This window comes from Symphalangus syndactylus, chromosome 4 (genome assembly GCF_028878055.3).
Source record: "Symphalangus syndactylus isolate Jambi chromosome 4, NHGRI_mSymSyn1-v2.1_pri, whole genome shotgun sequence".
In the NCBI taxonomy this organism is placed as follows: Eukaryota; Metazoa; Chordata; class Mammalia; order Primates; family Hylobatidae; genus Symphalangus; species Symphalangus syndactylus.
This window is the reverse complement of record NC_072426.2, coordinates 15306864-15333654: the sequence shown is the minus strand read 5'-3', so window position 1 is coordinate 15333654 and position 26791 is coordinate 15306864. Positions and strand designations below refer to the sequence as shown.

Sequence of the window (26791 nt, the reverse complement as noted above, 5' to 3'; positions counted from 1 at the left end):
CACTTTGTTTGGGGTGTAATTCCATGCACCTTGGCTTTAGTATGTGATTTGCTTTGGTTTATAGCATATTGGCAGATGTTAGGCAAGCAGTATCTTAAAAAGGATTTACATGATTTATGTTTGCTTGCTCTTGTGCTTAACCTGTTGCCATAAGAATAGCATGTTTAGGCTATTTCACTGGCTTAGGAGGAAGGTCAGAGCCATTTGGAACAGAATTGTTTTATATCCATACTATGGAATGCTACTTATAAAAAAAAAAAAGGAATGAATTATTGATACTTACAATAACATGGATGAATCTCACATTAGTTATGCACAGTGGAAGAAGCCAAATTAAAAGAGCACCAACTTTGATTCCATTTATATGAAATCTAGAAAATTTAAATTAGTCTGTAGTGACAGAAATTAAACTAATGGTTGCCTGAGGATGGGGTGGTTTAAGGGTGGCATGTGAATAGAGGGATTACAAAAGGACATGAGAAAACTTTTGAGAATAATGAATACGTTCATTTTCTTGATAGTAATGATGGTTTCAAGGATGTATACATAATTATCCAATGGTACACTTTAATTATATGCAAAAGAACATTAAAAAAGAAACGTAATGTGAGGATTTGTAAGGCTGAGTAATAGGTGCACAGGTTTTTATGCTGTTCTGTATTGTTGAGTGTGTTTGCTGTATTTAATAATAAAATATTTAAATTCACTTAAAAAAGAAATCTAGATTTTCACACTGGAGTTAGTTGATTTAACAAAGTAGTGGGAACAACAGATTTCATGAAAATAGAGCCCATGTCTGTCTTCTTCACCATTGCTTCCTCAGTTCTCAGAACAGCGCCTAGAAGCACGTATCACATACTCCAAAAATATTTATGTAATAAATAATGAATAAACTCAGTTTATCCATAGCTACCAGTAATTTTCCTATTTTAAAGAAGCTTCCAATTTCTTATGATGAAGCTTGGAAGTTATCGAACAATTTTTGAGTGATAGCACATACTCTGGAGGGTGGTTGTGGAGATTATCAGAAACCTTGAAGTGTCTTTAGTTTTCTTATGAAGATGCAGGGCTTGTATTCAGGCAGTCTGCAACAACAAAGCTCTATTAGTTGTTTACAGGTGGCAGCCCCTGATTATTGAACAGTGTTTGATCAGTTTTTGTGCTATACTGGTTGCAAACCATTTTGAATCTCACCCCTTTGTAAATGTCACCCACATCAATATTTTGGGGGTGAAAGTACCGCCTGATGTCACACATTTCTCTGCCGGGCTTCTATTGAAGTTCAGTATGGGCATCCTTTGGAGTGTGCCCCGCACCCAACTCCTTTATCCTATCGCTACCCACACTGTTCAGGCCATAGGGTTTGACACTGGCTTGACTTTATCTCCCTAGTTAAGCTCCTTAACTTCCTTTTTTTCACTCCAAGGTAATATGATAAATTTCTATTTCAAAGTACATAACATCTCTAGTACTCTCTTCCTTAGCTTTCATATGGGAATCTAAATTTGATACTCAATTTTGTATTTGAACATTTCAAACAGTGCTAAGAGCCATCTTATTGACCTCTGTATTTTAACTCACTGGGTAGGACTTATAAAATAGAGAAGCCTGGGTCATGTACCCAAACTTCGGCCTAACACTATCTGCTGAACCTCTGCCATGGACGTGCAATAGATTGCCTGTCAATGTGCCAGTATTGTAAATTTTTTTAAGGGAAATTGCTGGCTTTGGAGGTAGCCCCGTTTGGAAGACAAAGTGAGTACACTACAGAAAAGCACATTAATAAACATTTATTGAACTGTGTTAAATTTAATTGAAATTAATTGAGTTTGGATGGTGGCTACAATTGCAACTGCTCCCATTTCTTGACTGAATTCCAGTCTTGGTTTAGAACCCATCTTGGGTAAGAACATTTGGCAAGAATCTCTGCGAACATCTTCCATGTCACCTCCAAAGTGGAAATAATGTACATTAAAAAAGGATATTAGGTAACATTGCTAATTTAAATATTTACCATAACTTCCTTTTAAAAGACAATAATTTCAATCAAATAAGACAGGTTCTTGAAACAGATAAGTGTCTTGTCCTGTTCTTTCTCTAGGTATTTTTTCACTTCATCATAATCAAACTTGACTCTTTAATTAAGAATTATTAGAATTTCTCTTGGCCATTACTTAAAATATAGAAGCTGACTGAATACCATGTATCTGAAATATTAAATTCAAAAGAGAAAAAAATTTTAAATAAGTTTTCTGTGATGTTATGCTACTTAGAATTATGTCTGTATTCTTACCTTCATAGTGTATAAATCACCAAGACTTGTAGATTCTCTTAAAAATTTATACAGGTTGTTTTCAAACTTTCAGAAAACCAATGTTTCTTCTTCAAAACAAATATTTTATAAAGCCTTTTTTATTTTACAAAATGCATCTTGATAAATAATTTAAAAAGTACATACTATATTAACTAGAATATTAAAGGATAAATAAAAGAAGAATATTAGTTAATATGTAGCACTACATATAAATACTTGGGCATAACTAGGATAGAAACTCAATGAAGTGGTGATATTCTTCTGCCTACTTATAAATAAGCTAGGATTTAAGAGAAGTTAGACCAATATTCAAATGAATGTTGAAATAATTTTTAAAAATGTTAGACATTTTGAAATAAGAATCACTGCAAATGTAACAACTACAAATGCAAACTGATACTATATTGATGATCTGAGTAGAATGAGTGGCATGGTTATCAGAGATAAAATTTTGGTAAAGTTCCAAACAAAACAATATATATTCTTTCCTTACAGTGTTAACTGTTACTGGAAAATTCAGCGTATAATAAAATCATACTATAAGTATTTGGAGCTTAAAATGTAAAATGAGATTGTTTCTAGGCTGAGAACTTCAGATTTTTATCTAGTCACACTGGGGATAAATTAAAATTTCTCTTGGTCATTATTTAAAATATAGAAGTTATCTGTAATCTTATATTTAGAATTCTAAATGTATGTATTGTTACCTTCAAAGTGAATAAATCACCAAGATTTGTAGATTATCTTAATTTTTATAGGTTGTTTTCAAACTTCCTAAAAACCAATGTTTTCTTTTCAAAAAATATTTTAGTGGCACTGGGTGCAGTGCCACTCTGTTGGGAACCACTGTTCCATGTAATCTTATGGTCTATATAATAACCACTGGTCTATATAATCTGTTGTTGCCTTGCCAATCTTTTCCTTCTACTTTATTTTTATTTTATTTTATTTTTTTATTATACTTTAGGGTTTTAGGGTACATGTGCACAATGTGCAGGTTTGTTACATATGTATCCATGTGCCATGTTGATTTCCTGCACCCACTAACTCGTCATTTAGCATTAGGTGTATCTCCTAATGCTGTCCCTCCCCCCTCCCCCCACCCCACAACAGTCCCAGGAGCGTGATGTTCCCCTTCCTGTGTCCATGAGTTCTCATTGTTCAATTCCCACCTATGAGTGAGAACATGCGGTGTTTGGTTTTTTGTCCTTGCGATAGTTTACTGAGAATGATGTTTTCCAGTTTCATCCATGTCCCTACAAAGGACACGAACTCATCATTTTTTATGGCTGCATAGTATTCCATGGTGTATATGTGCCACATTTTCTTAATCCAGTCTATCGTTGTTGGACATTTGGGTTGGTTCCAACTCTTTGCTATTGTGAATAGTGCCGCAATAAACATACGTGTGCATGTGTCTTTATAGCAGCATGATTTATAGTCCTTTGGGTATATACCCAGTAATGGGATGGCTGGGTCAAATGGTATTTCTAGTTCGAGATCCCTGAGGAATCGCCACACTGACTTCCACGATGGTTGAACTAGTTTACAGTCCCACCAACAGTGTAAAAGTGTTCCTATTTCTCCACATCCTCTCCAGCACCTGTTGTTTCCTGATTTTTTAATGATGGCCATTCTAACTGGTGTGAGATGGTATCTCACTGTGGTTTTGATTTGCATTTCTCTGATGGCCAGTGATGAGGAGCATTTCTTCATGTGTTTTTTGGCTGCATAAATGTCTTCTTTTGAGAAGTGTCTGTTCATGTCCTCTGCCCACTTTTTGATGGGGTTGTTTGTTTTTTTCTTGTAAATTTGTTTGAGTTCATTGTAGATTCTGGATATTAGCCCTTTGTCAGATGAGTAGGTTGCAAAAATTTTCTCCCATTGTGTAGGTTGCCTGTTCACTCTGATGATAGTTTCTTTTGCTGTGCAGAAGCTCTTTAGTTTAATGAGATCCCACTTGTCGATTTTGGCTTTTGTTGTTCCTTCTACTTTAGTTTGGCTCTTTGTTATCCCTCACTTGAACCACCCAACTTTCCTCTCTGTTTTGTCTTCTTTGTCTATAATTTACCTTTTAAACAGATAGCAAATGTGATCTTTCTAAAATGCACTTGTGATCATGTCATCCTTCTGCTGAAAACTTCCATTGGCTCCCCATCACTACAGGATAATACAAACCTTTTATTTTTATTTATTTATTTTTTTGAGATGGAGTTTCTCTGTTGTTGCCAAGGCTGGAGTGCAATGGCGTGATCTCAGCTCACTGCAACCTCTGCCTTCTGGGTTCAAGTGATTCTCCTGCCTCAGCCTCCCAAGTAGCTGGGATTACAGATGCCTGCCACCATGCCTGGTTAATTTTTGTATTTTTAGTAGAGATGGGATTTCACCATGTTGGCCACACTGGTCTCGAACTCCTGACCTCAGCTGATCCACCCACCTCGGCCTTCCAAAGTACTGGGATTACAGGTGTGAGCCACCGTGCCAGGCTGGAATAATACAAACCTTTTAGACTGGAGGTCAGTAATCTGATCCCACTATATTTCAAATCACCTTGTACCACTCCCTCCAATGTGTCAATGTGTGCTGTGCTCTGCTTTGTGTAGTCTCTAGAACTGAATAAATTCTCAGGTTTTTCACCAACTTACCAATCTTTTGTCTGTCAAGTTCTTACTAACACAGTCTTCCTTCAGTATGCATGGGGATTGGTTTCAAGAGCCCTGTGGATACCAAACCCCACAGATGCTAAAGTTTCTGATATAAAATGACATAGTATTTGTTTATAACCTACATGCATCCTCCCACAGACTTTAAATCATCTCTAGATTATCATACCCAATATAATGTAAATGCTATGCAAATAGTTGTTTTACTGTATTTTTCATTTGTATTATTTTTTACTGTCGTAGCATTATTTTTTCCTGTTTCTTTTTTCTGTATATTTTCAATCCCCAGCTGATTGAATACACGGAGCAGAAGCTGAGTATACAGGCCGATTGTGCTTCAAAATGCAACTCAGGCATTTCTACCCTAGTAAAACCTTCCGACAGTCTCCCCACTCCATCCCATGTTTGCACTTACCGTATGTTTTGTAACTATTTGCTTTCCCATTAGACTGTGAGTTATCTGAGGGCAGGGATTTTTATCCTATCTACCCTTGTATTTCAAGTGCATCAAATAGGTGGACAGTATATAGCGGGGTCTTAAAAAAGCATTTATTGAATTAATGTTGAGTGATCCTGTAATGGTGACTATTTGCAGAGTTTGGATATTACTATATACAGTCATCCCTTGTTATCCTCAGGGAGTTGCTTCCAGGATCCCTGCAGATACCAAAATCCACGGATGCTCAAGTTCCTTAAGTTAAATAGCATAGTATTTGCACATAACCTATGCACATCCTCCTGTATACTTTAATTCATCTCTAGGTTGCTTATAATACCTAATACAATGTAAATGCTATGTAAATAGTTTTTATGCTGTATTTTTTTGTGGTTTGTTTTGTTTCTGAGATGGAGTCTTGCTCTGTCATCCAGTCTGGAGTGTAGTGGCATGATCTCAGCTCACTGCAATCTCTGCCTCCCAGGTTCAAGTGATTCTCTTGCCCCAGCCTCCCCAGTAGCTGGGATTACAGGTGTGGGCCACCACACCTGGTTTACTTTTGTATTTTTAGTAGAGATAGGGTTTCACCATGTTGGCTAGGCTGGTCTCAAACTCCTGATCTCAAGTGATTTGCCCACCTCTGCCTCCCACAGTGCTGGGATTACAGGCATGAGCCACCGCGCCCTGCTGTATTGCTTAGGAAATAATGATAATTTTTTGAAAAGTCTGTACATGTTTGGTTCAGATGTAACCACCCATTTATTTTCTTTTGATTATCTTCTATCTGTGGTTTGGTTGAATCCAGGGATATAGAACCCACACATATAGAGGGCTATATTTTTCTTTTACTAGCCACAGCACTTATTGTACTGACTGAGACAAATACATTCCTTTTGACCCATTCCCTAGTTTATATTTTACTTTAGTTTACACATCTCAGAACAGAAGCCCATTCCTTCTAAAGTGACTTGAAGTTTTCTTTTTAATCACTGACAATTTTAAAAAATTATTTCTTCATGAATATACATATATACATGCATAATTCCTGGTGTTTTTTTTTTTTTTTTTTTTTTTTGGTCAAATTGACCCTCAAATTGATGGTTTTAGTTTTAAGTGTTGGTTCATGGTTTTTTGACATATGTGCTTGTTGTTCACCAACACTTGACTTTGTTTTAGTTACTTTTCAGATTTGACAGTGTTCACATGTATTCAATTCCTTTGCTAATTTGAGACAGAGATCAAATGAACTAGTCTTAAATAATCTTGGTGTTTGTCCACGCTGGACCACGTGTCTTGTCTCTGCTAGTCACCATAAGGGTGATCATAACCACTCATAATTCTTTTTATACCTATCTTATTCCTTGCCTAATCAGGATTTAGAGGCAATAGTTCAATAATTTACTAATGACTTTCCTTTGGGTCATTAGAAGAAAAATGGTCCCTGTAGAAACATTTCCTGGAGGCTACAAAGTGACCTCTTGAAATACACTAAATTGGTTCTTATCTGTCGGGACATTCAGATCCTTCCTTTATTTCACTTTGGAATAGAAGAATAAATTGGGAAAAATGTGCTCTGCAATCCTCTGCCCTGCCTTAGAGTATGTAAATAGCATCATGCACAAAAAATTTTCAAGCTGTCAGGAGTAAAGTAAGTATGATAATTTGGGATAATTAAATGCTTAAGACAATCAAAATAGAACTGATCCTAGTAAGCTTTTCTCACTTGAAGGAAACTTCTTTAAAAAGTAGTTACTGATCTAAATGTCTTTCAATAAGGCTGTTAAATAAATTGTGGTACAACAATCTACAGTTTGAAATGTTTCAGTCTTTAAAAAAGGAGAAGCATACCTATACGTATGCACACAGAAAGATAGATGGTTGTTTTTAAAAAAGAAAAAATGTGAATAATTCATATACTATGATCCCATTCACATAAAAAATAGCAGAAACAGAATTGAAATATTTACAAAGAAGGAGGGCATTGACTGGAAAGATACACACACCAAACCGGACTCAATTCTGCATTGAGAGCTTTTGTTTCCGTGTCTATTTCTTTCTTTTACCAGATTATCAACTGCTGTATTGCCAGATCAAATATAGGATACTCAATTAAAGTTGAATTTCAAGTACAAGCAACAAAATTTTGGGTGCATTTCCCAAATATTGCATGGGACACACTTAAAAGGTATTCATTGTTTATCTGAAATTAAAGTTTAACTGAGTGTCCTGTATTTTTATTTGTTAAATCTGGCAACTCTATCTTAAAGAGACTTTATTTATCCTTGTATTCCTATTACTAACACAGTTACAGAGATATAGTGGATTACAATAAATAACATGAGGGGGTAATTTAGGAAAGAACAATCAAAACAGGTGATTTTGCTAAGTATGTGACATATTTATCTCAATTTTCATGGAAATATCTTCAAATTTCATTAGTGGTCCTATTATAGAAGGCACACAGCAGGCAAGTGTCAGAGCTAGAAATGACCCTAAATTTCTGGGTCCCTGTTCAGCAGCCATAAGCAATTGCCAGCTGCAGGAAGGTGGAGGCAGAAGAAGTGAAAAGGGAACAAGAGGTGAGGTTTACGTTCTGCCTAAGTGGAACAGAGTAGAACTTTGCACAAACTCCTTAAGCTTGCCTAGAGGCAGAATGTGGGATGTACTATATGGGAGGCAGGCAAATCTGGGCCTGGTTCCCACCTCCATCACTCATTTGAACAAGTTATGTAATTTATTTTTGCGTCAATTTTCTTGTCTGTAAAACTGGAGTGAGAGGACCTAACTTGAGTACCGATGTGAAGAGTCAATGAGATAATATCTGTGATCAGCACAGTGCTTGGCAAGTGGAAGACACTCAGTCAAGCTAACTTAAAGCCCCAGTGTTTTCATTTGTACAACAGAACAACAACAATAATAGCAACAAGCAATAATACTAACAATATTTATCTTGCCTCTGAGTTGTCTTGAAGATCAGATGAGAATATATATTACGTTTCTAAATTCTAAAGTGTATCTCACTCTCCTAACAAAGCAGTTGGTCTTCAGATCAGGACCAGAGTTAATATGCCAGAGCATTATTACAGGTTTTTTTCCAATGAGTAATTAATTTTATTTTTAAACTTATCATACAGTAAAATTAACTCTTTTAGTTTACAAAGTTCTATGAGTTACAACACGTTGTATAGGTTTATGTAACCACCATCACAATCCGGATACAGAACATGACTACAGCTTTAGAGATTCTTTTTCAAAGTGTTTGACATTCATGTTGCAAAACACTTTTAAAAATAAGAAAAGAGATGTAGATAAACGTGCTGAAGATGCAAATTAATGAAACTAGCTTTTGTGCACAAATCTCTGCAGTTTCCAGTGTTTTCAGCTTTTGTCTGAGCCATTTTTGCTGTCGGCTTTGCAGACTGTCTCTTTCTGTAAAAGTAATCAGGCATTCGAGAGTTGGGGTGTTTCTTCACACTAAAGGCACATGTCCCAGGCACAAGCCTCAGGATCCTTATTTGATCTTTTTTAATACGACCAGGTCTTAAATTTCCGAACCATGTTTTCCCCAATTGCCATTTTCTCTCTAAAATGAAGAAGCCTGGAATAACCAGCACCTTCTTATCCCTTCGGGGAAATTATTTAATTGGGACAAAGGGGATATGGAGTTACAGAGAGCAACGATAGGGCTTTCAGAACCCAAAACCTGTCTGGTTATAATAACAGATCGTTCCGGTAACCAACCATTAAATTTGTCCCTCTCCCCAACCCCATCCTCTCCATCACCATCTGCCAGATGCCCCCTGGGACAATCGACTTTGAAACCAAACTTCTCTCCCAGGTCAGCTCCTGCAATCTCCACTCCCCACCCTTGGAGCTTTCTCCGCAGAAGTGACTTGACACACCGCGCTACATCTGGCGAGGGGGGCGGGTCCGCTTTCCAGGTGACTCAAGTCTTTGCTATTTGCCTTTTGTTTCTGGGATGCCTTTGGCTGCCTTTCTCTTCCATCTGCTTTTAATTTTGGTAAGAGAAAAGCTAATGAATCAGGAATGAATCTCCTATCCACTAATCTTTTTCTTTCTCTCTCTCTCTTAAAGTTGGCGCGCTCTCTTCACAAGTTCCATCACTACCCAAGAAGTGAGGGGGCGGGGGGGGGGGGGACAGGCGGGAAGGCATTAATTACACCTAAATCTGAAGTCTGCGGCCTCAGGTACCACTTTGATGGGGAGAGCTTCTGAAGCTTCCATACAATCTGCTGTGCCTTTGCTGCTGCCGCTGTAGATTTTCAGCTCATTTCTTTCTGCTGCTGCTTCGCGCTGCTCTGTCATGCCTAAATCTATCTCGTCGCTGCCAAAGGTGCCTGAATCAGGGTGAATTCCACGAGATTCAGCTGCGGTTTTGCTCTTGTCCAAGGTAAATACAGTATGCAAAATGAGGAACCACCCAAGGATGTCGGGGAGGGGGGAGAGAAAGGGATTCCCTCACCTTTTCCGGCACATTCCTCGTTAATTTCCACCAGGAGGAGGCGCGCAGCCCAGCTCCCCTAGTCTCTCTTCTTAAATCCCCCGACCTACGGCTGCTGAGGTTGGCCGCGAGGCGGGAGTCTCCCCGACAGTCCTGGCCCTCCCCCGCCCCCCGGGTTGGTTTTTCCCAGCTGCGGAGGTTGGGAGGTTGGGCCAGGGGCTGGAGTGCGAAGAGAGTCGGCGCCCGCAGCGCGGAGCTGGGAAGTCGTCGCTACTCTGGTGGAACTCAGAGTTGGTTCTGGAGGCGGCGGACGTGGAGGTGAGCAGTGGGAGCCCGCGGCCTGGGAGAGACCTGGGAGGCATCGTTGGGGCTCCTCCCCATCCTCGGGTGGAGAGTAGCATTGGTTCGGGTTGCCAGTCTACCCCGAGTCCCACTGCTGCTTTGTTCCCAGACTCTCCCCTCCTCTTTGGAGATGACTTGAACCCCTTTGGGATCCGAGGGGCTGGCGGGGCGCGGGCTGGGGGGCGACAGTTGTAGATCCACTTCCTGCTAATGCGAGAAGGTACAAAAAGAGATCAAAAAGCCCTGTAACTTGAAACTTCTCTCGCATCCTGACCGGGACCGGGTGGTGAGGTCCGGGCGGGGGCGGAGACACCCGGAGGCCGACTTTCCGCCGAGGCGGTGCGGGAAGGAACCGGGAGAGGGAGAAGTTTGGTAGGGAAGGAATTGGGGATTAAGCGAGAAGTTAGACGCGGGAGACGAGTCTCCTCGGGAAAGGCGGAGGGCGGGAGGCCGGTCGGGTTTATTTAGTGTGGGCCAGGGGAGAAGGAAGACTTTGCGCTCTGGGTGTCGGATGCGCGTCCCCCTCCGGAGTAAGAGAGACCGGAGGGGTTGGGGAGGCGAGGCCGGGGCGGGCTTTCGGAGGGAGGTCTCTGGGACCGAGTGGAGACGACTAGACTCGAAAAGGCCGAGTTTTGCACTCCGGAAGCCGCTGCAGCCACCGCTGCTCACGCCTCTCTCCTGTTTGTCCCAGGTCCCTCAGAGGATCCAGCGAGGGGCGCCAACAAGAGGCGAAGAGGTGCCACCGAGGCGGCGGCAGGAAGAGGAGCGGGAGCAGGAGCGCGGAGCCAAGCGTCTCGACCCCCCGTGCGTACTTTCTGGAGGGAGGGGGCGGGGGAATCGGCCCCGGAGGGAAGCGGCCGGTAGCGAGGGGGTTAGCCAAGTTCCGGCTGCGGCGCCACTCCCTCGCTGCCACGAGAGGAAAGTTTTTTTTTCCAGACGCTTCCGCCGGCTCGCGCCCTCCGGGCCCAGCCTCCCGAGCCTTTGGAGCGGGCGCCGTCCCAGCCCAGCTCCGGGGAAACGCGAGCCGCGATGCCTGGGGGGTGCTCCCGGGGCCCCGCCGCCGGGGACGGGCGGCTGCGGCTGGCGCGACTGGCGCTGGTCCTCCTGGGCTGGGTCTCCTCGTCTTCTCCCACTTCCTCGGCATCCTCCTTCTCCTCCTCGGCGCCGTTCCTGGCTTCTGCCGTGTCCGCCCAGCCCCCGCTGCCCGACCAGTGCCCCTCGCTGTGCGAGTGCTCCGAGGCGGCGCGCACAGTCAAGTGCGTTAACCGCAATCTGACCGAGGTGCCCACGGACCTGCCCCCCTACGTGCGCAACCTCTTCCTTACCGGCAACCAGCTGGCCGTGCTCCCTGCCGGCGTCTTCGCCCGCCGGCCGCCGCTGGCGGAGCTGGCCGCGCTCAACCTCAGCGGCAGCCGCCTGGACGAGGTGCGCGCGGGCGCCTTCGAGCATCTGCCCAGCCTGCGCCAGCTCGACCTCAGCCACAACCCACTGGCCTGCCTCAGCCCCTTCGCTTTCTCGGGCAGCAATGCCAGCGTCTCGGCCCCCAGTCCCCTTGTGGAACTGATCATGAACCACATCGTGCCGCCTGAAGATGGGCGGCAGAACCGGAGCTTCGAGGGCATGGTGGTGGCGGCCCTGCTGGCGGGCCGTGCACTGCAGGGGCTCCGCCGCTTGGAGCTGGCCAGTAACCACTTCCTTTACCTGCCGCGGGATGTGCTGGCCCAACTGCCCAGCCTCAGGCACCTGGACTTAAGTAACAATTCGCTGGTGAGCCTGACCTACGTGTCCTTCCGCAACCTGACACATCTAGAAAGCCTCCACCTGGAGGACAATGCCCTCAAGGTCCTTCACAATGGCACCCTGGCTGAGTTGCAAGGTCTACCCCACGTTAGGGTCTTCCTGGACAACAATCCCTGGGTCTGCGACTGCCACATGGCAGACATGGTGACCTGGCTCAAGGAAACAGAGATAGTGCAGGGCAAAGACCGGCTCACCTGTGCATATCCGGAAAAAATGAGGAATCGGGTCCTCTTGGAACTCAACAGTGCTGACCTGGACTGTGACCCGATTCTTCCCCCATCCCTGCAAACCTCTTATGTCTTCCTGGGTATTGTTTTAGCCCTGATAGGCGCTATTTTCCTTCTGGTTTTGTATTTGAACCGCAAGGGGATAAAAAAGTGGATGCATAACATCAGAGATGCGTGCAGGGATCACATGGAGGGGTATCATTACAGATATGAAATCAACGCGGACCCCAGATTGACAAACCTCAGTTCTAACTCGGATGTCTGAGGAATGTTAGAGGACAGACCAAGGACAACTCTGCATGAGGTGTAGACTTAAGCTTTATCTCTACTAGGCTTGCTCCACTTTTATCCTCCACTATAGACACAACGGACTTTGACTAAAAGCAGTGCAGGGGATTTGCTTCTTTGTTATGTAAAGTTTCTTGGTGTGTTCTGTTAATGTAAGACGATGAACAATTGTGTATAATGTTTTACCCTCTTTTTCTTGGAACTCGTCAACACGTACGGAGGGATTTTTCAGGTTTCAGCGTGAACATGGACTTCTTGCTGTCTGTCTCTCTCTTAGTACAGTTCAAGGTGTAGCAAGTGTACCCACACAGATAGCGTTCAACAAAAGCTGCCTCAACTTTTTCGAGAAAAATACTTTATTCACAAATATCAGTTTTATTCTCATGTACCTAAGTTGTGGAGAAAATAATTGCATCCTATACCTGCAGACGTTAGCAGGCTCTTCAAAATAACTCCATAGTATACAGGAGCACCTGCATCCAAGAGCATGCTTCCATTTTACTGTTCTGCGTATTACAAAAAATAACTTGCAACTTCATAACTTCTTTGACAAAGTAAATTGCTTTTTTGATTGCAGTTTATATGAAAATGTACTGATTTTTTTTTAATAAACTGCATCGAGATCCAGCCGACTGAATTGTTAAAAAAAAAAATAATAAAGATTCTTAAAAGAGTTACAGTGTGTGCAAGTTTGCTTTGAAAAAAGGATTAAGGGCAGGGGTATTCAAAGGTCTTGGTTCCGATGCTAATTATTACTTAACATAGCTGAGAATCAAACTGTAGCAATGTCTAATATAAATAGACTTGGGAGATCGTTTTGAAATGGTGGATCCTTTTAGTATTTAAATGGAGAGTTTGAGTATTCATGTGACTGTATGGTCCCAAAGTTAATGCTATTTATGAAACAGTTTTGTAAGAGCATAACGAAGTTGGTAAAAGCTAAGCGTTCTGTACAATAAACAGTTCCCAGTTTGGGGCTTTTTCAAGGCTAATGAAGTTATCGTTGGTCTAGAAAAATAGTATTTACTTAATAAAACTCTGTTTGAAATTGTTCTGTGGATTTTTAGAGCAGAATTTGAAACAAATACAATGCAAATAAATATGAAGATAAAATGTCTTGAAGACAATATTCTGAAATAAAAGATATAAAATATAAATTTAAAAAATATTTCTCAATGTCATAATGTAAATTGAAACTTAGATTTTCTTGAGGATATTTTCAAAAAAACATTTGAAGTGGAACATAAATGGTCTTTAGTTTATCAGAGACCCAGCTAATATGTTTAAAAAGTTGACATGGTTCAGTATGAACTTGAGGAAATAGCCACAGATAAATGTCTACATCTGTAAACACGTGTCTCAAGTATTTATAGGTTCTTATCTTCAGTTCAGTGTTTAAGAATTTGAGGATATTTTGATTTTAGCTAAGCTGCTCATAATGTAAGTATATACACCTTTGTGAAGAATAAATCACATTTAGATGTAAATACAGGCAATCATTAATTGATACATCCATAATATACAAGGCTTTTTTTTTTTCAGTTTATTTTCTGCCATTTAAGCTGAAAAGTAAATTCCATTAATCAATCTTCAGGCTCTTTTATCAAGTGATTTAAATGTAGCCATTATTGCTTAACTAAAAGTATTAGGTAAACTTGCATCAGTGAGTCTTAGGGCCTGCTTTTCCTTTGAACTGGTTATGTCTTTCAGTGCTTTATGTTTGAAATAAAATCTACGTTTTCATATTTTTATAAGTAAAATAGGATCAGATAGTATTTTAGGTTCTAGAAATCTTTGCTGATTCCTTCTTTGAATTCAGAAATTTTCAAAGTAGGGCTAAAAATAAGTAAATCTTCCTTTTTATAGGTTAGAATATGTAGTCAGAATACGAAGCTGTAATTCCTTAAATTCCATCAGGCTTGTTTTGTGAAATATAGTATTTATTATTTAAGGGTTATATTTCAGATCCTATAATTACCTCAGAAAAAGCTAAATATTTGGCACTTAAAACTCCATCAAACAGTTTAAGTGTTCATCAGAAATTCCTGAACTGTCTGGTTGCCATTATTTGGTAAGAACAATGAGATACTAATCTGTCAAAAATAGTGGCCACTATCTTAGTAAACTGTTAATGGACTTCAGTTAGTAAGTCTTCTGATACTGTAGGAAACAAATTATAATATTGATAGAGCCTCTATTGAGAAGAATTGTTTCTTCATCACATGATAATGCAACAGTTTAAAGTGGAGCTTTAAGAACCAGGAAAGCAGTAGATTCATTAGTCTAGCTTTTCTCATCAACTCTTTGAAGCAATGATGAAACTGATAAAGTGAAGCCAAGTTTTCCCTGTTAGGTAGATGGCTTCTTTGAAGTTATAATTTATGGCTTCTTTTTCATCCCCCTACTTACTCTCTTGTATGGACTTTCCAATTGCCACTGCTTTGTTTTCCATCACATCACTCCTTCCTGTTCTCCAAAATATGGAAATAAAAAAGTCAATAAAAAGAACACCTTATTCTTAAGATAAAAAATTGTTATTATTTGACAACTGATTAATGTTTTGCAGCCCTAATACTCTTAAGTCTATAAGCCTACCAAACATTCTAAGTTCCTTGGAAGATAGAGGCTATATAAATTCAATAAGTATTAGGGAATATGGGAAAAATAAAAGTATCACTTTATTTAAAAATAAGACAAGTCTGTTTTAAATACTGTTCTTACTATTAATGCATTGTTGACTCTAGAAACCTGCAAGTATCCATTTTTAAAATTTTAGTTGGTAATACTCTATTACTGAATATAAAATTTTCAACGTAAAACACCCTTCATTTATCCTTTACAAGTTTCATTTGAAGAAAGTTAGAAAAAATACTTAGAAATTCAAGGACTTGATAAATCCTTTAATTTAAAAAGCTATTCAATTATCCCATAAATTTCTATTTAAAGTAGCAAAAATTTTAGGATAATACAGCTATTTGGCCCTGAATTATAACTGCCCCCCTTTGATCATAACCATTCAGTCTGCAGCATTCGTTTTTGTAATAGCAGTTTGGCTGCTATGGGTGTGATTCAATGGCAAATTTGTACAGGAGCTGATAGATTTTTCTAACAAAATAAGGAGACTTTGAAGCACATTGAATAGGGTTTTTTAAATGAATAGGATTTTTTAAAGGAAAAAAAGAGTAGGAGCTGGGGGGGAAGGCTAGTTGAAATAAATGAGCAAATCACAAATAATAAATCCTTTAGAAATATCTTGATTGGCAGTAAGTGTGGATTATGCTCATCTCAGTATTTAATTAGAAATATCTTTGTCTTCTGTCTTTTTAATTAAAGTGGCTGTAAAAAAGAAGGTCCAGATGAACTGAGATTGTTTCCTTAGGAATTCTGTTTTACTCTTTTCCTTTTACCTGATGTTCTAAAACAGGGCTTACCTTGTTGAGGACCTTAGAGGCTTTGCAACTCTAGATTGTGACTCTTTCATATCATTTTAGTTTTTCTCCCAAGACTGCACTAAAGGAGACATCATGAGATTTACAAGGTTAAAAACAATTTTGCACGTGCTTCCTCCTGCTCCCAAATCCAGTCACCCAGCTTTCAGAGCAGCACCGTCAAGTGAAGACAGACATTTATTAGATGAAATTCTGGTTTCACTTTTACACTTGTGCAAGATTTTTAACAGTAAAGGAGAGGAAAGGAGGAATTTATATTTCTAGATAATATATGAAAATTACCTTGATACTGTATTTTTAAGATCTTTCACCCATACTGCAGTGCTGCACTAGAAATAGTTTAAGAAAATACATTCGACATTGTCCAGGTGATCCTGTCACCTTTTAGATGATGAAAAACATCTTCTTGAGGATGTTTTGTACAGTTATTTTCCCATTGTTACTCTTACAGACTTTTGTTTCAAAAAGGCAGGCTCATTTTATTTTGTTTTATCTTAGAACATTTTAGCAGCTCTTTGTCATGGGTTAAAAAAATCTAGAGTTAAAAAAATGTTTAATATATGATTTATATAATTTTGACAAGAATACAAATTCTTAGTAGTTCAAAATTGGAAGCACTCTTAGAAGTGTCAAGCTCAGCTTTCCATTCCACAAATGAAGTAACTGGTAATTGTGACTTATTATGTTATACAGTGACAACCAGGACAAAATCTTAGGGTTCTAGATTCCCCTTCTGGTGCTCTTTTTACCAGATGATGGCATTACTAATTGCCTATCTTGAGGCCTTTGAAATCCCCATGTCTAATAAAAAAAGGCAATTGCTTTGGTGAATTTATTTGTTTTATTGTTGTTGCTTTGAGTGAATGCTTCAGTTTGCTCTAGATTTTACTTTGTTAAAAATTACCATGTTTTAACCCCCTGAAAACATTTAATGTTTTCGAAATAATTTTTTCATAACAATCTTATGAGTCTATTATATAATAGGAAGTATTTTGGAAATTTAATGGTGATATTTCTTTGGAAAAGAAAAATAAAAACTCTGGAGTGCTGTGCTGGTTTGTGTAATTCAACCTTAAATGTGAGTTAGCTCAGCTGGTGAGAAAACTAAACAAATGAGACCAAGTTCATGACCATTAAGTCAGTCAGTCACCAGGTGAGACAGTCCGCTTTGCATTCTCTGCTGTGTTCTCCCAGCTCACGCCCACTCCAGGTGCATGCTGCCATCCTCCAAGGGCCTGGACCAAACAGGGAGGTTAATCAATGCAAATCCATTATCACCCTGGAAAACCAGGGGACTGACCAGCCAAACACTGCCAGCTCGGCTGCTGAAGTGCCAGTTTACTGTCTTTACATATGCAGGACACACACACTACATCTCAATTTTCTCACATCGTAGTATTTATGTTGCAAATTGCAAAAGGCTTATAATTTATGTGAATTTTGGGAAGCTAGCGTGAGTACCTTTCAGGGTATTGCATGGGAAATTAATTAGGTTTACTTCATTATTTTAAAAAAGTGTGGGTTAAGATTAAGCAACATGATTATCATACACTTACACGTAAATGTTTATAAAAACAAATACAGTTTATATTTAGCTGACATGATGATAGGACTTACTTGTGATTCACAATTTAACTTGGTTAATGTAAGGAACCATTTGGTCTAAGGAAGCAGAAGCTTAAGATATGACCCTCTATAATACTTTTTGTGAAAAGTAAATATTAAAAATATGTTTTAAAGAACCAAGGATGTTATCGAGATAGGCTTTAAAAAAAAAAAACGGAAGATTATAGATTTATTTTCCCCTTCCCCTTACAGTTCTTTTTTTTTTTTTTTTTTTTGAGACAGTCTTGCTCTGTTGCCTAGGCTGGAGTGTGGTGGCATGATCTCAGCTCACTGCAACCTCTGCCTCCCGGGTTCAAGTAATTATCCTGCCTCAGCCTCCCTAGTACCTGGGATTACAGGTGCGTACCACCATGCTCAGCTAATTTTTGTATTTTTAGTAGAGATGGGGTTTCACCATGTTGGCCAGGCTGGTCTGGAACTCCTGACCTCAAGTGATTCGCCCACCTTGGCCTCCCAAAGTGCTGGGATTACAGGTATGAGCCACCGTGCCCAGCTGTCAGTTCTGTTTCTATTACTTTTTACTTTCTTCCTCCCAAGAGAGCCATGACACACAACATTTCAAGGTGACCTTACCCAGGGGAATTGGACTGACTGGAACATTAGGTGGGTCAGTTTACAAATACACGTGACCCTGTGACAGTTTCTCTCAGTTTTACAATACAGTATTACATTGTATTCAAGGAGGACTTTAATTTTCAATCGTACACATTTTGTGGTGATTCTTATAGACCATTTCAACACTGGCTATAAAACACTTAAAAAATATTTTTAAATTAACTCATGTTTTGTAGAATATTTTGAAGTACAGGAAGGGAAAAGTACCATGAGTAACACTATGACTAAGGAAAAAGGAAGTGCTAATATTGGGATAAATGGCCTTCTCTTTATTTCACATGTATCCTGCCTTTTTAGTTACACTTTTTTGAGCATTGTCCACTACTATGAAAAACTATTTTAACATCTGGTTCTAATGTACTGCAGACAATCATATGTTTTATACATACAGGATATTGCTTGCAGTTTTAACTTATGTTCTAATAAGCATTGTTGTACCCCCCTGTGTTTCTACCTTTTGCATTTTTCCCTACCTTGAGGGAGAATTACTAGCTCCGAGGGTATAATCTCTTTTTTTCTAACTTCAAAAAATATTTTTGATGCCTATTTAAATTAGGATGATGAACTATAGATCATAGCTCACTATATGTTTTAAGAGTTTCACATCAAACTTTACATAGTAACGAAATGTCTGTGGACAGGATTTTGAACAGAAGTAAATATGGACCGAGTTGTCAACTAACTTGTCACTGTTTTGAGTCCATAAATTTCTATTCTTTGTTAACAAATTTAGAAGATAGCTAAGCCCATAGCCCAGTTAAGAGTGAGTGTGTGTGTGTGTGAGGGTGGAGAAAGACAATGTGGGGTATGGAGGAACATCTGGGAAATAAATTTAGCTAGCTATGAGTTAGGAAGCAGTTATTAAGACAAACCTACATCTTTGCCTGAATTCTACTCTTTTATTTATTTTTTTAGATGCCTTGTATGGGTATACTTAGAATTAAGTGAGAGTTCATACAAGTGAATTAATTGTACTCATCTTATTGTTAATTTGCTTTAAAATCTTAGTACGTTCCCATGAATCATTTTTTCAGATCTTGCATTGGATTTTTAAAAATGAGTTTCTGAGATAAACTTGCTTCTAATCTAGTTGTGAGGACAAGTAATGATAATTAACATGTCATGGAGTGCGGCTTTTCACATAAAAGATTTATTCTCATTTGAAGAGGAAATTGAGGCTTGGAGAGGATAGATGACTTGCCCAAGAACAACTTGGTAGTAAGAATCAGATATGGGATTTGAACTGCTATTTTTTTCTGGGGAGGGTGTTGGGGGAGCCTTCGGGATCCAAGCTCTTAACTCCTGCTCTAGAGGAGACGTGAACGACGATCACGTCTGTGCTTTTTCTAGCATAGAACATGATAAACAACACCAGAGATTCAAACAAGGTGATATCAGGTTCAAAGTAAGGAGAGATCTTGTCTGTTCAGGAGAATCCAAAAAGGGTTCATGGAAGAGTTAGCTTTTAAGATGATTTTGAAGAAGAGGCAAAGAAAGATGATGGGTAGAAGAGAAAACTCAGGACACAGAGAATAGCATAAGCAAAGAGAATGGAGGCAATTGAAGACCAAGCGTTTTCCAGGAACAGTAACATTTGAAATGTAATGTTTACAAAGGAGAATAATGGAGTATAAGACTAGAAAGATAAATTTATCTTTCTAGATAGAAGCTATCATAAATAGTTTCTATACAATTTAGTGGACAGTGGGGGAGCTCTTGGAAGTCTATGAGCAAAGGAGTTATATGCATAGCTATGGCTGTACCCAACAAAGATGAGATCAACCCCCTTCCCAAGTTGGTTTGGATATCAAGACTGATGAGACCACACACACACCAAGAGAGTATGCACAGGTTTATTAGTTGCATAATGTGACTTTCTGGGGAGAGCAGGACTTGGCTTTGTTTTTCCTTGTGATCAGGGTTGGGGCCACAGTGAGGCTTCAGGTTTGTCTGGTCTTCACATTCCAGCAGATGCCAAGGGATGAAGTTCATGGGCCCTATTATAGGCTTGCTCAGATATGGGACAAAAAGTGGGAGGAGGAGGAATGGACCTTAAAAACTGTGAGTACTCAGACATCACAAATGGAGTCAGACTCTATTACAATTCACCACTGATGTTTGATTGATGACTGAAATGTGCCAGGGCTGATTTAATTGATTTTGAACTTGTTTAAATAAACCATTATTGTACTCTATGAGACTTGCAGCATGAGGTCAGTAAGAGAGGTGAGAGTTCCATTGAATGTCTTCTTCAAAAGTCCATGGTGTGTATTTTAAGAAGTGAAATGCAGGCCTTGGTCATCATCAATAATTTCTGGAACTCTGAAGGGGATAAGAAGTGTCTTGGTGAGGCCTTTTAGTTTAGCTTTAGTACGGGCTGATGTGTGACATTTGTTTGTATTTTGGCTATCTGTAAGGCAAGAAATTCCCAGAGATTTTGTTTTTAGCCCAAAGTGGGGTGACCTTGGATAAGGAATTGCTATTATTGCTAATTGCAAATTGAGATCAGACTGACTAGATAATTAGTAATGCCCCAATAATGTATACAAATATACATACTGGGCCAGTTGTTGGTTAAACATCATGTAGTGCTAAGATGACTGCATGAAGTTTGGTCGGTTGTGCTGGCTCTTGAGTCCCATCCTTGATCAGGGATGTCCTGGTTAGGGAATGAATAGCAGCAGCTCACTAGAGGGCATCATCACATTTTATGGTGACCTTGCATATGAAATCCCTTTTCTGATTACTCAGTTGATCCCAAGAGACTCTCCAGGTGGCCAGTGGGCCTGGAAGAAGGGTGGCCTACAGCACCATTAACTTTGGCAAGGGGCTGAGGACAGGAGAAACCACTTCCTCCTGTAGATTGGATATGCCAGGAGGCCTAAGTTTGCTTCTGGTATATAAGTACTATTTCCATTTTTGTCCAGAGGCCTCTATAACTAACTGTGCTGATTGTGCAGAGTGCTGTGTCAATGATCCAAGGCATAAGAGGCAGCTGGGTACATAGGATCACAGGCTTAGGGGCCATGAGGGTATTTGTCTCCAGAAAGGCCCAATGTGCAACCAGCAGTTGATGTTCAAATGGTGTGTAGCATGGGACTGAGGAGGGCAGCTTCCTGTATCAAAAGCCTGTGGGCAACTTACAGGTGATCCAGAGACCCCAGGAGGCATGAGAAGAGGTTGCTAAAACCTCTACCGTGAGAGAATCTCTGGGGTATATTAAGGAGAGTGCTTATTGTGTGCAATTTGAACAGATTCTAGAGTGTTTAGTTAAAGGAGACCTCCTTCAAGGTGGGCTGTATTAGTCCATTCTCACATTGGTAATAAAGACGTACCCGAGACTGGGTAATTTATAAAGGACAGAGGTTTAATTGACTCACAGTTCAGCATGACTGGGGAGGCCTCAGGAAACTTAGAATCATGGCGAAAGCGGACACAAAAACGTCCTTCTCCACATGGCGGCAACCAGGAGAAGAGCCAAGCTAAAGGGGGAAAAGCCCCTTATAAAACCATCAGATCCCAGCCTGGCCAATATGGTGAAACCCCATCTCTACTAAAAATACAAAAATTAGCCAGGTGTGGTGGCGCGTGCCTGCAGTCCCAGCTACTTGAGAGGCTGAGGCAGAAGAATTGCTTGAACCCAGGAGGTGGATATGGCAGTGGGCTGATATTGTGCCACTGCACTCTAACCTGGGAAACAGAGACTCTGTCTCAAAAACCAACCAACCAACCAACCATCAGATCCCATGAGAACTCACTCACTATCACAAGAACAGCAGCATTGGGGTAACCAGGTCCCACCCACAACATGTGGGAATTATGGGAACTACAATTCAAGATGAGATCTGAGTGGGGACACAGCCAAACCATATAATTCTGCTCCAGCCACTCCCAAATCTCATGTCCTTACATTAAAACACAACCATGCCTTCCCAACAGTCCCCAGAGTCTTAACTCATTCCAACATCAACCCAAAAGTCCAAGTCCAAAGTCTCATCTGAGATAAGGCAAGTCCCTTCTGCCTATGAGCGTATAAAATCAAAAGCAAGCTAGATACAATTGGGGTACATGCATTGGCTAATTCCAAATGGGAGAAATTGGCCAAAACAAAGGGGCTGCAGGCCCCATGCAAGTCCAGAATCCAGTAGGGCAGTCATTAAACCTTAGAGTTCTAAAATGATCTCCTTTGACTCCATGTCTCACATCCAGGTCATGCTGATGCAAGAGGTGGGCTCCCACGGTCCTGGGCAGCTCCACCCCTGTGGCTTTTCGGGGTATAGCACCCTCCCTGGCTGCTTTTTTGGCTGGTGTTGAGTATCTGTGGCTTTTCCAGGCACACGATGCAAGCTGTTGGTGGATCTACCATTCTGGGGTTTCGAGGATGGTGGCCCTCTTCTCACAGCTTCACTAGGCAGTGCCCAGTGGTGAATCTGTGTGGAGGCTCCAACCCCACATTTCCTTTCTGCACTGCCCTAGCAGAGGTTCTCCATAAGGGCTCTGCCCCTGCAGCACACCTCTGCCTAGATATCTAGGCATTTCCCTACATCCTCTGAAATCTAGGTGGAGGTTCCCAAACCTCAATTCTATGCACCCTTAGGACCAACACCACGTGGAAGCTGCCAAGGCTTAGGGCTTGCAACCTCCAAAGCCACGACCTGAACCATACCTTGGCCACTTTTAGCCACTGCTGGACCAGCTGGGACACAGGGCACCAAGTCTGAGGCTGCACACAGCAGGGGGGCCTTGGACCTGGCCCAGGAAACCATTTTTCCCTCCTAGGCCTCTGGGCCTGTGCTGGGAGGGGCTGCTGGGAAGGTCTCTTACATCCCCTGGAGACATTTTCCCCTTTGTCTTGGTGAACAGCATTTGTCTCCTCATTACTTATGCAAGTTTCTGCAGTAGGCTTGAATTTCTTCCCAGAAAATGGGTTTTTCTTTTCAACTTCATTGTCAGGCTGCAAATTCTTCTAACTTTTATGCTCTGCTTCCTCTTGAATGCTTTGCCGCTTAGAAGTTTCTTCTACCAGATACTCTAAATCATCTCTCTAAAGTTCAAAGTTCCACAGATCTCTAGGGCAGGGGAAAAATGCCACCCATCTCTTTGCATAGCAAGAGTGGCCTTTCATAGCAAGAGTTGCCTTTACTCCAATTCCCAACAAGTTCCTCATCTCCGTCTGAGACCACCTCAGCCTGGACTTTATTATTCATATCACTATCAGCATTTTGGTTGAAGCCATTCAACAAGTCTCTAGGAAGTTCCAGACTTTCTCACATGTCTCTGTCTTCTGAGCCCTCTAAGTCTCTAGGAAGAGACACATTTTCATGTCTTCTTCTGAGCCCTCCAAATTGTTCCAACCTCTGCCTGTTACATAGTTCCAAAGTCACTTCCACATTTGTGAGTATCTTTACAGTAGCACTGCACTACCTGGTGCCAATTTACTGTATTAGTCTGTTTTCACACTGCTAATAAAGACATACCCGAGACTGGGTAATTTACAAAGGAAAGAGGTTTAATTAACTCACAGTTCAGCATGGCTGGGCAAGCCTCAGGAAACTTACAATCATGGCAGAAGGAGAAGCAAAAACATCCTCTAAACATGGTGGCAGCAAGGAGAAGTGCTGAGCAAAAGAAAGAAAAGCCCCTTATAAAACCATCAGATCTCATGAGAACTCACTCACTATCATGAGAACAGCTGCATGGGGGTCACCACCCCCATGATTCGATTATCTCCTACCAGGTCCCTCCCAAGACACATGGGAATTATGGGAACTACAATTCAAGATGAGATTTGGGTGAGGACACAGCCAGACTATATCATGGGCCAGTTTGCAAGTAGCAGCATAAATGAACTTAAGTAAAATTTGTAAGTGAGGAATATTTGCCTTCAGAAGCCTAAAAAGTCCTAAAAGATTGTTTGCTTATCTTAACATTGCAGGTGTTAAGAGAGGGCCACTAATTGTTTTCTGATAGTATCAGAGCTGGAGTAGTCCTTGACTGACAAAATAATTCCCAGTAATTTAACTGATATGGCAGGGCCTTGTACTTTTTGTTGGGCAATTTCCATTTCTTTTTGTGAGTATTTGTGTTTTTTGAATGAGTATGTCAAATGAATCTTTGAAGAGGAGGATGCCATCAATGTAATATCATATCTGTATTCCTGGAGGAAGGTGGATGTGATGAAGATCATGGCAGCAGAGATTGTGTGGGAGGGCAGGGTTGTTGAGATACCTCATGGACAGTCAGGGAAAGTTGTATTGTGTCCCTTTGAAGGTGAAGGCAAATTGGAACTGAGAGGCTGTTGAAATAGAAACTTAATAGAACATATTTGCCACATGTATAATAGGAAAGCATTTTCCAGTTACTGATTGGATAGAGTCAATAATTTCAATAATGTCAGGTATGAGAGCCTTAATTGAGGCACCATGGCATTAAGGTTGTGATAATCTGCTGTTAGATGCCATTCATTTTTATCAAGTTTGAGCGTTGGCCAAACTGGGCAATTAAAAGGGAAAATAGCAGGAATGATGGTGCCTTCCTTTTGGAAGTCTTATATGGTGGGTTTTAATTCCTGTAGGTCTTGGTTTAATCTATATTGGACTTTTTAACTATTTTAGCTGTGAGGGAAGGTCCATGGTCTTGGTTTAATCTATATTGGACTATATTAACTAATTTAGCTGTGAGGGAAGGTCCATGGGGTCCCATTTTGGTAAGCCAATTTTAAGTGCCAAAAATTTTGTTTGGGAGGCCGAGGCGAGCAGATCACGAGGTCAGGAGATCGAGACGATCCTGGCTAACACGGTGAAACCCCATCACCACTAAAAATACAAAAAATTAGCCAGGTATGGTGGCAGGTGCCTGTAGTCCCAGCTCCTTGGGATGCTGAGGTAGGAGAATGGCGTGAACCTGGGAGGCAGAGCTTGCAGTGAGCCAAGATCGCGCCACCACACTCCAGCCTGGGTGACAGAGTGAGACTCCATCTCAAAAAAAAAAAAAAAAATTAATTTTATTTCGATTTATTACTTGTGAGGTCAAAGAATTCATGCGCACTATAGGATATTTTAGGTCAATGGGCGCTGTGACTATGGGAAATTTAGTTAAGGCAATAGTATCAGTGGTAAAGGAGAGACATGGATAATTGTCATCAAAGACAGTGAGCAAGCTAAGAGCAAGAAAAAGAAAGACTCCTAGGTGGTGGTGGTCATCAGCTAGACAATGCAGTTTTGAGTCTACCAGTTGCTTTTTGGTTGCCTTGTGGATGGCAGGATCATCATCTACTCATGACTCCCACCAAAGTGGTTTGAATTTTAAGTTTGAGAATGATACACACGCACACACACACACACACACACACACACACCCCCACCAAGAGGGTATGAAAGGATTTATTACACGTATAATGGGACTTTCTGGAGAGAGCAGGGCAGACATCCAAGCTAGTATAGAAGGGCTTAAGCAAAGAGAGGAGAGTGGCTCTGATTTTTATTGTGGGTAGACAGTCAGGCCAGGATAAGGGTTCCTAGGTTTGCTTGGTTTGAATTCCCTCCTGCTTCTCCTCTACCCGCCATTCATGCCAAGGTAGGAGGGGGTTATGAAGGAGTAAGAAGTAGGAAATGGGAATAACTGCGGACTTATTAGTTTGCCCAGATGTGGGGTGAGAGAAGAAAAGGGAGGGGTAGTATATATACGTAACATGTTTCTCTTCTGCATGTATGGTATATGGGATTATGGGCTAAGTGACCCAAATAAATCAAAGTTTTTGTTTTTTTTATTTTTTGATGTTAAACTATAAACAATCACTACATTTTGATGGCATTTAACATATGTGAAGAATGATAATAAAATAATATAAAATCCTGGTTAAGATATTGCATATGCAAAAGAGGACCACAGGAATGCCATTTACTAATCTAAAATGGAAAAAAAAAATAGCTCAAAAATGAAGCACTTCCCTTAAAAAAATAGTAACACTATTTTACTTTGACTATCCAGATATGCTCATAGATTTTCTTTGTGACATTAAGTGATCCGTTTTTATGCTATTGGCTGCATCCATTTTTGCAAAAATGCTTTCCAGAAACTGAAACTTAGTTTTGAATGTTGGTGTAAGACCATTGTAGATAAGTAAGACATTTCAAGCCTTGTTTTGAATGTGTTGACCTTAATTATCAGATCTAAGGTCTGCATTTATCATATGAATCAGATGATTATGAAGTTCTCCTTTTATAGTTAAGAAAACTTTGTCATGTCTTTTCAGCTTAATCTTGGCTGGACAGTTGTCCTCTCGGTAGAAAAGCTGAGAACAAGCGTTCCTGCCCTTCTCATGTGTCTGCCAGAGTGCTAATCCCTATGTCCTCACCAAGGCCCAACTTTAAGGGCTCCTCTGCTGCTTATGTAAACTGACCTGATGTACACTTCAGTCGAGGTATTTTTCAAATAACCTGCAGCTTCACATACAAATCAGCTGCTTCTTATTTTAACTGGCTTTATTGGTCATAAAACCGAAATTACCATTCAGTCCAAAGAAACAACTTTTTTCAATTAACTTGACCTTTAGAATAAGATAGAAACT

General features: G+C 40.5%; 1 protein-coding gene across 1 annotated transcript; it reads left to right on the top strand.

The window, feature by feature from the left end:
* Positions 1-10244: 10244 nt before the first annotated feature.
* TPBG (trophoblast glycoprotein) lies at positions 10245-13209 on the top strand. Its single transcript, XM_055274163.2, has 2 exons — positions 10245-10437; positions 10909-13209. The coding sequence occupies exon 2, from the start codon at positions 11247-11249 to the stop codon at positions 12507-12509; it is 1263 nt and encodes a 420-aa protein (XP_055130138.1). The 5' UTR covers positions 10245-10437; positions 10909-11246; the 3' UTR covers positions 12510-13209.
* Positions 13210-26791: the final 13582 nt, after the last annotated feature.

What these genes read in the sequence shown, in the direction of transcription:
- TPBG (XM_055274163.2), top strand. Translation starts at nt 11,247, where the DNA reads ATGCCTGGGGGGTGCTCCCGGGGCCCCGCCGCCGGGGACGGGCGGCTG.